This window comes from Hemitrygon akajei, chromosome 2 (genome assembly GCF_048418815.1).
Source record: "Hemitrygon akajei chromosome 2, sHemAka1.3, whole genome shotgun sequence".
In the NCBI taxonomy this organism is placed as follows: Eukaryota; Metazoa; Chordata; class Chondrichthyes; order Myliobatiformes; family Dasyatidae; genus Hemitrygon; species Hemitrygon akajei.
Genome location: NC_133125.1, coordinates 196,732,100 through 196,747,412, shown reverse-complemented (window position 1 = coordinate 196,747,412; position 15,313 = coordinate 196,732,100). Strand labels below are relative to the sequence as shown.

The window sequence follows — 15,313 nt, the reverse complement described above, 5'->3', positions numbered from 1 at the left end:
CACCCTGCAATGTGGACTGGGGAGGATCTCTCCCGTACTCTCTGCATTCCTTAGCGTCAACCACCAGACATCAAGGAGAGTCAGAACATTGCCAGTCTGCACAACCAGATCACAGCCTGTGACACTATCCTAGAGGTAGGTGTATTCACAGTTAGGTTTACTGTAACTGACAAAATGCTAGAAGAACAGCAGGTCAGGCAGCATCTATGGAGGGGAATAAACCATTGATAGTTTGAGCCAAAGCCCTTTAACAGGACTGGAAAGGAGGGGCAATGATGCCAAGATAGGCGGCGTATGGGGCAGCAAGGAAGATTATCAAAGCTTGCAGTGAGAGTTGGACCAGCTGGTGAAATGGGCAGGAAAACAGAGATGGAATTCAATGTAGACAAGTGTGAGATATTGCACTTTGGGAGGACAAACCTGAGTCGGACCTGCTCTGGAGAGTGGTAGGGCATTGCTGGTCTGGGAATACAGATCCCTTATTCCTTGAAAGTGACATCACAGGTAGATAAGGTTGTAAAGCAAGTGTTTGGCACATTGGCCTTCATAAATCAATGTACTGAGTCCAGGAGTTGGGATGTTATGTTGAAGTTCTGTAAGACATTGGTGGCGCTTAATTTGGACTATTGTGTCCAGTTTTGGTTTCCTACCTACAGGAAAGATGTAAATATGATTAAAAGAGTACTGAGAAAATTTACAAGGATGTTGCCAAGTCCTGACCACCTGAGTTATAGGGAAAGGTTGAATAGGTTAGGACTTTATTCCCTGGAGCAGAGAAGATTGAGGGGTGATTTGATAGCGGTATACAAAATTATGCCGGTTATAGATAGGGTTAATGCAAGCAAGCTTTTCCGCAGAGGTTGGGAAAGACTACAACCAGAGGTCATAGGTGAAAGGTGAAATGTTTCAGGGGAGTCTCTTCACTCAGAGCGGTGAGAGTGTGGAACAAGCTGCCAGTGGAAGATGCTGGTTTGATTTCAACATTGAACAGAAACTTGGATAGACATATGAATGGGAGGGTACGGAGGAATATGTTGTGGGTCGACGGGACTAGACAAATTAATTGTTTGACACACTAGATGGGCTGAAGGGCCAGTTTCTGTGCTGTAGTGTTCTCTGTTACTGTGATTCTATAACATAACATGCCCATAATGTTCAGAACAAGCAACAACAGCACAACAAAGCAATGGAACACAACAGCAAAACAAGCTCTTTCCCTCCCTCCCACCTACTCACACACAGACAGTCCTCCGAGCTCTTTACCTCCCTCCCTCCCACTCACACACGGATAGTCCTCCGAGCTCTTTACCTTCCTCCCTCCCACTCACACACAGACAGTCCTCCGAGCTCTTTACCTTCCTCCCACCCACTCACACACGGACAGTCCTCCGAGCTCTTTACCTCACTCCCTCCCTGCCACTCACACACGGACAGTCCTCCGAGCTCTTTACCTCCCTCCCACTCACACACGGACAGTCCTCCGAGCTCTTTACCTCCCTCCCTCCCACTCACACACACACGGACAGTCCTCCGAGCTCTTTACCTCCCTCCCTCCCACTCACACACACACGGACAGTCCTCCGAGCTCTTTACCTCCCTCCCTCCCACCCACTCACACACGGACAGTCCTCCGAGCTCTTTACCTCCCTCCCACTCACTCACACACGGACAGTCCTCCGAGCTCTTTACCTCCCTCCCACTCACACACACACGGACAGTCCTCCGAGCTCTTTACCTCCCTCCCACTCACACACACACGGACAGTCCTCCGAGCTCTTTACCTCCCACTCTCCCACTCACACATGGCCAGTCCTCCGAGCTCTTTACCTCTCTCCCTCCCACTCACTCACACACGGACAGTCCTCCGAGCTCTTTACCTCCCTCCCTCCCTCCCACTCATACACAGACAGTCCTCCGAGCTCTTTACCTCCCTCCCTCCCACTCACTCACACACGGACAGTCCTGCGAGCTCTTTACCTCCCTCCCACTCACTCACACACGGACAGTCCTGCGAGCTCTTTACCTCCCACTCTCCCACTCACACACGGACAGTCCTGCGAGCTCTTTACCTCTCTCCCTCCCACCTACTCACACACGGACAGTCCCCCGAGCTCTTTACCTCCCTCCCTCCCACTCACTCACACACGGACAGTCCTCCGAGCTCTTTACCTCCCTCCCTCCCACTCACACACAGACAGTCCTCCGAGCTCTTTACCTTCCTCCCTCCCACTCACACACGGACAGTCCTGCGAGCTCTTTACCTCTCTCCCTCCCACTCACTCACACACGGACAGTCCTCCGAGCTCTTTACCTCCCTCCCACTCACTCACACACGGACAGTCCTCCGAGCTCTTTACCTCCCTCCCTCCCTCCCACTCACACACGGACAATCCTCCAAGCTCTTTACCTCCCTCCCTCCCACTCACACACAGACAGTCCTCCGAGCTCTTTACCTCTCTCCCTCCCTCCCACTCACACACGGACAGTCCTCCGAGCTCTTTACCTCCCTCCCTCCCACTCACTCACACACGGACAGTCCTCCGAGCTCTTTACCTCTCTCCCTCCCACCTACTCACACACGGACAGTCCCCCGAGCTCTTTACCTCCCACTCACCCACTCACACACGGACAGTCCTCCGAGCTCTTTACCTCCCTCCCACTCACTCACACACGGACAGTCCTCCGAGCTCTTTACCTCTCTCCCTCCCACTCACTCACACACGGACAGTCCTCCGAGCTCTTTACCTCCCTCCCACTCACTCACACACGGACAGTCCTCCGAGCTCTTTACCTCTCTCCCTCCCACTCACTCACACACGGACAGTCCTCCGAGCTCTTTACCTTCCTCCCATTCACACACGGACAGTCCTCCGAGCTCTTTACCTCTCTCCCTCCCACTCACTCACACACGGACAGTCGTCCGAGCTCTTTACCTCCCTCCCTCCCACCCACTCACACACGGACAGTCCTCCGAGCTCTTTACCCCTCCCTCCCACTCACTCACACACGGACAGTCCTCCGAGCTCTTTACCTCCCTCCCACTCACACACACACGGACAGTCCTCCGAGCTCTTTACCTCCCACTCACACACGAACAGTCCTCCGAGCTCTTTACCTCCCTCCCTCCCACTCACACACGAACAGTCCTCCGAGCTCTTTACCTCCCTCCCACTCACACACACACGGACAGTCCTCCGAGCTCTTTACCTCCCACTCACACACGAACAGTCCTCCGAGCTCTTTACCTCCCTCCCTCCCATTCACACACGGACAGTCCTCCGAGCTCTTTACCTCCCTCCCTCCCACTCACACACGAACAGTCCTCCGAGCTCTTTACCCCTCCCTCCCACTCACTCACACACGGACAGTCCTCCGAGCTCTTTACCTCCCTCCCTCCCTCCCACTCATACACAGACAGTCCTCCGAGCTCTTTACCTCCCTCCCACTCACTCATACACAGACAGTCCTCCAAGCTCTTTACCTCCCTCCCACTCACCTATACACAGACAGTCCTCCGAGCTCTTTACCTCCCACTCACACACAGACAGTCCTCCGAGCTCTTTACCTCCCTCCCTCCCACCTACTCACACACGAACAGTCTTCCGAGCTCTTTACCTCCCTCCCTCCCACTCACTCACACACGAACAGTCCTCCGAGCTCTTTACCTCTCTCCCTCCCACCTACTCACACACGAACAGTCCTCCGAGCTCTTTACCTCCCTCCCTCCCACTCACACACACACGGACAGTCCTCCGAGCTCTTTACCTCCCTCCCTCCCACTCACTCACACACGAACAGTCCTCCGAGCTCTTTACCTCTCTCCCTCCCACCTACTCACACACGAACAGTCCTCCGAGCTCTTTACCTCCCTCCCTCCCACTCACACACACACGGACAGTCCTCCGAGCTCTTTACCTCCCTCCCTCCCACTCACTCACACACGGACAGTCCTCCGAGCTCTTTACCTCCCTCCCTCCCACTCACTCACACACGAACAGTCCTCCGAGCTCTTTACCTCTCTCCCTCCCACCTACTCACACACGGACAGTCCTCCGAGCTCTTTACCTCCCTCCCTCCCACTCACTCACACACGAACAGTCCTCCGAGCTCTTTACCTCTCTCCCTCCCACCTACTCACACACGAACAGTCCTCCGAGCTCTTTACCTCTCTCCCTCCCACCTACTCACACACGGACAGTCCTCCGAGCTCTTTACCTCCCACTCTCCCACTCACTCACACACAGACAGTCCTCCGAGCTCTTTACCTCCCACTCTCCCACTCACTCACACACGGACAGTCCACCGAGCTCTTTACCTCCCTCCCTCCCACTCACGCACACACGGACAGTCCTCTGAGCTCTTTACCTTCCTCCCATTCACACACGGACAGTCCTCCGAGCTCTTTACCTCCCTCCCTCCCACTCACACACAGACAGTCCTCCGAGCTCTTTACCTCCCACTCACCCACTCACCCACTCACACACGGACAGTCCTCCGAGCTCTTTACCTCCCTCCCACTCACACACACACGGACAGTCCTCCGAGCTCTTTCCCTTCCTCCCACTCACACACGGACAGTCCTCCGAGCTCTTTACCTCCCACTCACCCACTCACACACGGACAGTCCTCCGAGCTCTTTACCTCCCTCCCTCCCACTCACACACGGACAGTCCTCCGAGCTCTTTACCTCCCACTCACTCACTCACACACGGACAGTCCTCCGAGCTCTTTACCTCCCACTCTCCCACTCACACACACACGGACAGTCCTCCGAGCTCTTTACCTCCCTCCCTCCCACTCACACACGGACAGTCCTCCGAGCTCTTTACCTCCCTCCCTCCCTCCCACTCACACACGGACAGTCCTCCGAGCTCTTTACCTCCCACTCACCCACTCACACACGGACAGTCCTCCGAGCTCTTTACCTCCCACTCTCCCACTCACACACGGACAGTCCTCCGAGCTCTTTACCTCCCTCCCTCCCACTCACACACGGACAGTCCTCCGAGCTCTTTACCTCCCTCCCACTCACACACGAACAGTCTCCGAGCCTACTCTCTCACTCACACATACACAGACAGTCCTCCGAGCTCTTTACCTTCCTCCCATTCACACACGGACAGTCCTCCGAGCTCTTTACCTCCCACTCTCCCACTCACTCACACACGGACAGTCCTCCGAGCTCTTTACCTCCCTCCCACTCACACACGGACAGTCCTCCGAGCTCTTTACCTCCCTCCCACTCACACACACATGGACAGTCCTCCGAGCTCTTTACCTCCCTCCCACTCACACACACATGGACAGTCCTCCGAGCTCTTTACCTCCCTCCCACTCACACACACACGGACAGTCCTCCGAGCTCTTTACCTCGCACTCTCCCACTCACTCACACACGGACAGTCCTCCGAGCTCTTTACCTCCCTCCCTCCCACTCACACACAGACAGTCCTCCGAGCTCTTTACCTCCCTCCCACTCACACACGGACAGTCCTCCGAGCTCTTTACCTCCCTCCCACTCACACACGGACAATCCTCCAAGCTCTTTACCTCCCTCCCTCCCTCCCACTCACACACGGACAGTCCTCCGAGCTCTTTACCTCCCTCCCACTCACACACGGACAGTCCCCCGAGCTCTTTACCTCCCTCCCACTCACACACGGACAGTCCTCCGAGCTCTTTACCTCCCTCCCTCCCACTCACACACGGACAGTTCTCCGAGCTCTTTACCTCCCTCCCTCCCACTCACACACGGACAGTCCTCCGAGCTCTTTACCTTCCTCCCACTCACACACGGACAATCCTCCGAGCTCTTTACCTCCCTCCCTCCCTCCCACTCACACACGGACAGTCCTCCGAGCTCTTTACCTCCCTCCCACTCACTCACACACGGACAGTCCTCCGAGCTCTTTACCTCCCTCCCACTCACACACGGACAGTCCTCCGAGCTCTTTACCTCCCTCCCACTCACACACACATGGACAGTCCTCCGAGCTCTTTACCTCCCTCCCACTCACACACACACGGACAGTCCCCCGAGCTCTTTACCTCCCTCCCACTCACACACGGACAGTCCTCCGAGCTCTTTACCTCCCTCCCTCCCACTCACACACGGACAGTTCTCCGAGCTCTTTACCTCCCTCCCTCCCACTCACACACGGACAGTCCTCCGAGCTCTTTACCTTCCTCCCTCCCACTCACACACGGACAATCCTCCGAGCTCTTTACCTCCCTCCCTCCCTCCCACTCACACACGGACAGTCCTCCGAGCTCTTTACCTCCCTCCCACTCACTCATACACAGACAGTCCTCCGAGCTCTTTACCTTCCTCCCTCCCACTCACACACGGACAGTCCTCCGAGCTCTTTACCTTCCTCCCTCCCACTCACACACGGACAGTCCTCCGAGCTCTTTACCTTCCTCCCTCCCACTCACACACGGACAGTCCTCCGAGCTCTTTACCTTCCTCCCTCCCACTCACACACGGACAGTCCTCCGAGCTCTTTACCTTCCTCCCTCCCACTCACACACGGACAGTCGTCCGAGCTCTTTACCTTCCTCCCTCCCACTCACCCACGGAGAGTCCTCCGAGCTCTTTACCTCCCTCCCATTCACACACGAACAGTCCTCCGAGCTCTTTACCTCCCACTCTCCCACTCACCCATACACAGACAGTCCTCCGAGCTCTTTACCTTCCTCCCATTCACACACGGACAGTCCTCCGAGCTCTTTACCTCCCACTCTCCCACTCACACACACACGGACAGTCCTCCGAGCTCTTTACCTCCCTCCCTCCCACTCACTCATACACAGACAGTCCTCCGAGCTCTTTACCTCCCTCCCTCCCACTCACTCATACACAGACAGTCCTCCGAGCTCTTTACCTTCCTCCCATTCACACACGGACAGTCCTCCGAGCTCTTTACCTCCCTCCCACTCACTCACACACAGACAGTCCTCCGAGCTCTTTACCTCCCACTCACCCACTCACACACGGACAGTCCTCCGAGCTCTTTACCTCCCTCCCACTCACACACACACGGACAGTCCTCCGAGCTCTTTACCTCCCTCCCACTCACACACACATGGACAGTCCTCCGAGCTCTTTACCTCCCACTCACTCACACACGGACAGTCCTCCGAGCTCTTTACCTTCCTCCCTCCCACTCACACACGGACAGTGCTCCGAGCTCTTTACCTTCCTCCCTCCCACTCACACACGGACAGTCCTCCGAGCTCTTTACCTTCCTCCCTCCCACTCACACACACACGGACAGTCCTCCGAGCTCTTTACCTCCCTCCCACTCACACACGGACAGTCCTCCGAGCTCTTTACCTTCCTCCCTCCCACTCACACACACACGGACAGTCCTCCGAGCTCTTTACCTCCCTCCCACTCACACACGGACAGTCCTCCGAGCTCTTTACCTTCCTCCCTCCCACTCACACACACACGGACAGTCCTCCGAGCTCTTTACCTCACTCCCTCCCTCCCACTCACACATGGACAGTCCTCCGAGCTCTTTACCTTCCTCCCTCCCACTCACACATGGACAGTCCTCCGAGCTCTTTACCTTCCTCCCTCCCACTCACACACGGACAGTCCTCCGAGCTCTTTACCTTCCTCCCTCCCACTCACACACACACGGACAGTCCTCCGAGCTCTTTACCTCACTCCCTCCCTCCCACTCACACACGGACAGTCCTCCGAGCTCTTTACCTCCCTCCCACTCACACACGGACAGTCCTCCGAGCTCTTTACCTCCCTCCCTCCCACTCACTCATACACAGACAGTCCTCCGAGCTCTTTACCTTCCTCCCTCCCACTCACACACGGACAGTCCTCCGAGCTCTTTACCTCACTCCCTCCCTCCCACTCACACACGGACAGTCCTCCGAGCTCTTTACCTTCCTCCCTCCCACTCACACACACACGGACAGTCCTCCGAGCTCTTTACCTTCCTCCCTCCCACTCACTCACACACGGACAGTCCTCCGAGCTCTTTACCTTCCTCCCACTCACTCACACACGGACAGTCCTCCGAGCTCTTTACCTCACTCCCTCCCTCCCACTCACACATGGACAGTCCTCCGAGCTCTTTACCTTCCTCCCTCCCACTCACACATGGACAGTCCTCCGAGCTCTTTACCTTCCTCCCTCCCACTCACACACGGACAGTCCTCCGAGCTCTTTACCTCCCTCCCACTCACACACACACGGACAGTCCTCCGAGCTCTTTACCTTCCTCCCTCCCACTCACACATGGACAGTCCTCCGAGCTCTTTACCTTCCTCCCTCCCACTCACACACGGACAGTCCTCCGAGCTCTTTACCTTCCTCCCTCCCACTCACACACACATGGATGGTCCTCCGATCTCTTTACCTTCCTCCCTCCCACTCACACACACATGGATGGTCCTCTGATCCCAGGGCAGGTGGCCTCCTGTAGACTTGCGGTGATGAGGGGTGTGGAGACTTTGTCCTGTAATAGAGCTGTTTTTAGAATCAGACTTGCGTTTATTATCACTAACCCATGTGGTGTAATTTGTTGGTTTGTGGCAGCAGGACAGTGTCAGTCATAAAAAATACTGTAAATTACAATAAAAATATATAAAAACAAACTGAGTAAAAGGAGAGAAAGTTACTGGCAGATGGGAATAAACTGTAACTAAACATTGTAGGTGTCTTCAGGTTCCTGTACCACCTCCGTGATGGTAGTTGTGGAACTTGAATCTGCTCACCCTTTCTATTGTTGATCCCTCATTGAGGATGTGTACGTCTCCACCACTTCCCCTTCCTGAAGTCTACAATCAGTTCCTTGGTCTTCCTGATGTTCAGTGCAAGGTTGTTGTGACACCACTCACCCAGCTGATCTATCTCACCGCTGTACGCCTCCTCGTCATCATCAGATTCTGCCGAATGCAGTTGTGCCATCGAAGAATGTATGGATGGTGTCTGAGCTGTGCTTAGCCACACAGCCATGGTGAAGAGAGAGTAAAGCAGTGGGCTAATCACACACCCCTGAGGTGCCTGGTGAGGAGGAGATGTTGTTTCTGATCTGCACTGACTGCAGACTCCCAATGAGGATCTGGTGCTCTGGAGAGATTAGCTTTATTTGTCCCGTGACAGGGCAGGAAACTCAAGTTCATCTGACTACACATATAGAGCACATGAAATAATGTCCTGCCGGACCATAGTGTTCTCACAAAATATATATCACGCACAGCACATAATACAAAATATTGCCACAGATAAGTTGTATTTCATTAGGAGTTTGAGGAGGCTTGATTTGTCACCTAAAGCACTCAAAAACATCTACATGTGTACCGTGGAGAGCATTCTGACAGGCTGCATCGCGATCTGGTATGGGGGTGGGCTTGCTGGACAGGATCAAAAGCAGGTACACAAAGTTCTAAAATTAATCAGCTCCATCTTGGGTACTAACCTCCATAGTATTTAAGACCTCTTCAAGGAGTGGTGCCTCAGAAAGGTGACACCTATTATTAAGGGCCCCCATCACGCAGGGCATGCCCTTTTCTCATTGTTACCATCAGGAAGGAGGTATAGAAGCCTGAGAGCACACACTCAGTGATTCAGGAACGGCTTCTTCCCCTCTGCTATTCAGTTCCTAATGGGCAAATGAGCTGAGGATGAGCCAGTAGGTTTACAAGTAGGTGATGTAATATGTCACGTGACGGGCCAAAACAGTGCAGGCATTGGGTACAAATGCAAGCAGAGCAAAGAGTTAAATTGTACCACAGAGGCAAATTTCAAAAGGGTGAAGAATGCAGGGCTGAAGGTGCTCTGTTTAAATGCACATAGCATTCAGACAAACTCATGATGCAATTAAAGATTGGTCGGTGTGACATTGTGGGCATCACTGAGTAGTGGCTGAAAGAAGGCCCCAGTTGGGAGTTCAACATGAAAGCATTTACTTTGTATCAAAAGGACAGCCAGGAAGGCAGAGGGAATGATGTGGCTCTGTTGGTAAAAGATGGAATTACATCTTTAGAAAGAGTTGACATCGGGTCAGAGAATGTTGAATCTTTGTGGGTGGAGTTAAGAAACCGCAAAGGTAAAAAAACAATGGGAATCTTATATAGGCCTCCAAATAGTAGCCAAGATGTGGGGTTGAGATTGCAAAGGGAGCTGGAAAAGGTATGTAATAAGGGTAATGACACAATTGTAATGGGGGACTTCAATATGCAAGGGGATTGGGAAAATCAGGTTGGTGTTGGATCACAAGAGAGGGAATTTGTTGAATGCCTATCAGGTGGCTTTTTAGTACAGCTTGTGCTTGAGCCTACTCAGGGAAGGGCTATCTTAGACTGGGTGTTGTGTGATGGCCCAGATCTTATTTGGAAGCTTAATGTCAAGGAACCCTTAGGAGGCAGTGATCATAATATGATTGAATTCATACTGCAGTGTGAGAGGGAGAAGCACAAGTCAGATGTATCAGTATCACAACGGAATAAAGTGAATTACAGAGGCATGAGAGAGAGGAGCTTTTCCAGGTGGATTAGAGGAGAATACAGGCAGGGATGGCATTTCTGGGAATAGTTCACAAGGCGCAGGATAGATATTCCCACGGAGGAAGAACTTCTCAAAGGCAGAGATAGGCAACTGTGGCTGACAAGGGAAGTTAAGGACTGCATAGAAGCCAAGGAAAGGTAGCAAAAGTGAGTGGGAAGTTGGGTGATTGGGAAGCTTTTAAAATCCAGCAAATGCAACTAAATGTAACGCTTGGGGCTATCGGCATGTGTTTGTCTAAGGGAAAAGCCGTCCATCCACCCAAATTGTGTCTCCCATTTGCGCAGACGCGGTGTAATGCACACCGGAACAAACTCACACATACAATATCAGACAGACACAATGTACGTTTTACGGATTACACTTTATAGATCTTAATAGAACTAGGTAATTAATTGCGATACAATATAAAAAGAAAAAGGCGCCAAAACTTATCAAAGTTCAGTCAGTTGACAACCGTTGGAGCTCAGTTATCGAAGCCTTCCGTCGTCATTCGATCTTCTCCGACCTCCTCGACCCGCCGCCCAGGACCAACCTCGGTGGTCGACCAGAGCGTGTCCAGCACGTCCTTCCTCTTCGGTTCTGCTCCCGAAAAGCCCGCGCACTCACTCCAGGTTCCCACACATACAGACAGAACAACATCGCTTCCAGTGGTTAGTTCCTCCGTTATCAATAATTATAACCCAAACATTTCAACTAAACGGAGCATTACCTCATCAGATACATACAACGAATCCATTTCATTATAACGCTACAGAGAAGCCATTTTATATATTCAGTTAACAGTTAGCATTACAGTAAATAATCTGAGAACCCTACATAAAAAAGCTCTAAGAAGGCAAAAGATGAAATATGAGAGCAGACTAGCCAGTAATATAAAGCAGGATACCAAAATTTTTTTCAGTTATATAAAGGGGAGGTGAGAGTTGATATTGGACCACTGGAAAATGATGCTGGAGGTAGTAATGGGGGACAAAGAAATGGCAGATGAGCTTAATGGGTACTTTGCATCTGTCTTCATTGTGAAAAACACTAGCAGTGTGCCAGAGGTCCGTGAGAGTCAGGGAGCAGGAGTGTTTCATTGATATTACAAAGGAAATGTGCTAGGCAAACTCAAAAGTCTTAAGGCAGATAAGTCACCTGGACCAATGGACTATATCCCAGAGTCCTAAGAGAGGTTGCTGAGAGACAATGTATGCATTGGTCATGATCTTTCAAGAATTACTTGATTCTGGCATGGTCCCGGAGGACTGGAATATTGCAAATGTCACTTCACTCTTTAAGAAGGGAAGAAAGGAAATTACAGGCGAGTTAGCCTAACCCCAGTGGTTGGGGAAGTGTTGGAGTCTGTTATTAAGGATGTGGATTCGAGGTACTTGGAGACTAATGATAAAATAAGTCAAAGTCAGCATGGTTTCTGTAAAGGGAAATCTTGCTGACAAATCTGTTAGAGTTCTTTGGTGAAGTAACAAGCAGGGTAGACAAAAGAGAGGCAGTGGATAGCATTTACTTGGATTTTTAGAAGGCATTTGAGAAGGTGCCACCCATGAGGCTGCTTAACAAGATAAAATCCTATGGCATTACAGGATAGACAGTGGCATGGATAGAGGAATAGCTGACCGCAGGAGCAGCGAGTGAGAATAACAGGGGCCTTTTCTGGTTGGCTGCCAGTGATAGTTGGTGTTTCTCAGGGGTCGGTATTGGCACCGTTACTTTTCACATGTGTGGGATCTAAGGGATGTAGGAGTGGGGTGGAGTGGGAGGAATTGCCCAGCAAAGTGCCAGTCTAGGCAGGAGGCCAGATGGGCATGTGTGGGGTCTAAGGGATGTAGGAGTGGGGTGGAGTGGGAGGAATTGCCCAGCAAAGTGCCAGTCTAGGCAGAAGGCCAGATGGGCATGTGTGGGGTCTAAGGGATGTAGGAGTGGGGTGGAGTGGGAGGAATTGCCCAGCAAAGTGCCAGTTAGGCAGAAGGCCAGATGGGCATGTGCGGGGTCTAAGGGATGTAGGAGTGGGGTGGAGTGGGAGGAATTGCCCAGCAAAGTGCCAGTTAGGCAGAAGGCCAGATGGGCATGTGTGGGGTCTAAGGGATGTAGGAGTGGGGTGGAGTGGGAGGAATTGCCCAGCAAAGTGCCAGTCTAGGCAGAAGGCCAGATGGGCATGTGCGGGACCTTAGGGATGTAGGAGTGGGGTGGAGTGGGAGGAATTGCCCAGCAAAGTGCCAGTCTAGGCAGAAGGCCAGATGGGCATGTGCGGGACCTTAGGGATGTAGGAGTGGGGTGGAGTGGGAGGAATTGCCCAGCAAAGTGCCAGTCTAGGCAGAAGGCCAGATGGGCATGTGTGGGGTCTAAGGGATGTAGGAGTGGGGTGGAGTGGGAGGAATTGCCCAGCAAAGTGCCAGTCTAGGCAGAAGGCCAGATGGGCATGTGTGGGGTCTAAGGGATGTAGGAGTGGGGTGGAGTGGGAGGAATTGCCCAGCAAAGTGCCAGTCTAGGCAGAAGGCCAGATGGGCATGTGCGGGACCTTAGGGATGTAGGAGTGGGGTGGAGTGGGAGGAATTGCCCAGCAAAGTGCCAGTTAGGCAGAAGGCCAGATGGGCATGTGCGGGACCTTAGGGATGTAGGAGTGGGGTGGAGTGGGAGGAATTGCCCAGCAAAGTGCCAGTCTAGGCAGAAGGCCAGATGGGCATGTGTGGGGTCTAAGGGATGTAGGAGTGGGGTGGAGTGGGAGGAATTGCCCAGCAAAGTGCCAGTCTAGGCAGAAGGCCAGATGGGCATGTGCGGGGTCTAAGGGATGTAGGAGTGGGGTGGAGTGGGAGGAATTGCCCAGCAAAGTGCCAGTCTAGGCAGAAGGCCAGATGGGCATGTGCGGGGTCTAAGGGATGTAGGAGTGGGGTGGAGTGGGAGGAATTGCCCAGCAAAGTGCCAGTCTGGGCAGAAGGCCAGATGGGCATGTGCGGGGTCTAAGGGATGTAGGAGTGGGGTGGAGTGGGAGGAATTGCCCAGCAAAGTGCCAGTCTAGGCAGAAGGCCAGATGGGCATGTGCGGGGTCTAAGGGATGTAGGAGTGGGGTGGAGTGGGAGGAATTGCCCAGCAAAGTGCCAGTCTAGGCAGAAGGCCAGATGGGCATGTGTGGGATCTAAGGGATGTAGGAGTGGGGTGGAGTGGGAGGAATTGCCCAGCAAAGTGCTAGTCTAGGCAGAAGGCCAGATGGGCATGTGTGGGGTCTAAGGGATGTAGGAGTGGGGTGGAGTGGGAGGAATTGCCCAGCAAAGTGCCAGTTAGGCAGAAGGCCAGATGGGCATGTGTGGGGTCTAAGGGATGTAGGAGTGGGGTGGAGTGGGAGGAATTGCCCAGCAAAGTGCTAGTCTAGGCAGAAGGCCAGATGGGCATGTGTGGGGTCTAAGGGATGTAGGAGTGGGGTGGAGTGGGAGGAATTGCCCAGCAAAGTGCCAGTCTAGGCAGAAGGCCAGATGGGCATGTGTGGGGTCTAAGGGATGTAGGAGTGGGGTGGAGTGGGAGGAATTGCCCAGCAAAGTGCCAGTCTAGGCAGAAGGCCAGATGGGCATGTGCGGGGTCTAAGGGATGTAGGAGTGGGGTGGAGTGGGAGGAATTGCCCAGCAAAGTGCCAGTCTAGGCAGAAGGCCAGATGGGCATGTGTGGGGTCTAAGGGATGTAGGAGTGGGGTGGAGTGGGAGGAATTGCCCAGCAAAGTGCCAGTCTAGGCAGAAGGCCAGATGGGCATGTGCGGGGTCTAAGGGATGTAGGAGTGGGGTGGAGTGGGAGGAATTGCCCAGCAAAGTGCCAGTCTAGGCAGAAGGCCAGATGGGCATGTGCGGGGTCTAAGGGATGTAGGAGTGGGGTGGAGTGGGAGGAATTGCCCAGCAAAGTGCCAGTCTAGGCAGAAGGCCAGATGGACATGTGCGGGGTCTAAGGGATGTAGGAGTGGGGTGGAGTGGGAGGAATTGCCCAGCAAAGTGCCAGTCTAGGCAGAAGGCCAGATGGGCATGTGCGGGGTCTAAGGGATGTAGGAGTGGGGTGGAGTGGGAGGAATTGCCCAGCAAAGTGCCAGTCTAGGCAGAAGGCCAGATGGGCATGTGTGGGATCTAAGGGATGTAGGAGTGGGGTGGAGTGGGAGGAATTGCCCAGCAAAGTGCTAGTCTAGGCAGAAGGCCAGATGGGCATGTGCGGGGTCTAAGGGATGTAGGAGTGGGGTGGAGTGGGAGGAATTGCCCAGCAAAGTGCCAGTCTAGGCAGAAGGCCAGATGGGCATGTGTGGGGTCTAAGGGATGTAGGAGTGGGGTGGAGTGGGAGGAATTGCCCAGCAAAGTGCCAGTCTAGGCAGAAGGCCAGATGGGCATGTGTGGGGTCTAAGGGATGTAGGAGTGGGGTGGAGTGGGAGGAATTGCCCAGCAAAGTGCCAGTCTAGGCAGAAGGCCAGATGGGCATGTGCGGGGTCTAAGGGATGTAGGAGTGGGTTGGAGTGGGAGGAATTGCCCAGCAAAGTGCCAGTTAGGCAGAAGGCCAGATGGGCATGTGCGGGACCTTAGGGATGTAGGAGTGGGGTGGAGTGGGAGGAATTGCCCAGCAAAGTGCCAGTTAGGCAGAAGGCCAGATGGGCATGTGTAGGGTCTAAGGGATGTAGGAGTGGGGTGGAGTGGGAGGAATTGCCCAGCAAAGTGCCAGTTAGGCAGAAGGCCAGATGGGCATGTGCGGGATCTAAGGGATGTAGGAGTGGGGTGGAGTGGGAGGAATTGCCCAGCAAAGTGCCAGTCTAGGCAGAAG

The 15,313-nt window shown here is 53.6% G+C and overlaps 1 protein-coding gene across 2 annotated transcripts in view; it reads left to right on the top strand.

Annotated features, from left to right (window-relative positions):
* The window catches only part of vps52 (VPS52 subunit of GARP complex), a 126,941-nt gene that overhangs the window by 19,253 nt on the left and 92,375 nt on the right, over positions 1-15,313 (top strand). For both annotated transcript variants that reach the window (XM_073034622.1, XM_073034631.1), the window contains one exon: positions 68-135. In XM_073034622.1, coding sequence (XP_072890723.1) covers positions 68-135 — 68 coding nt within the window. The remainder of the gene's footprint in view (positions 1-67; positions 136-15,313) is intronic.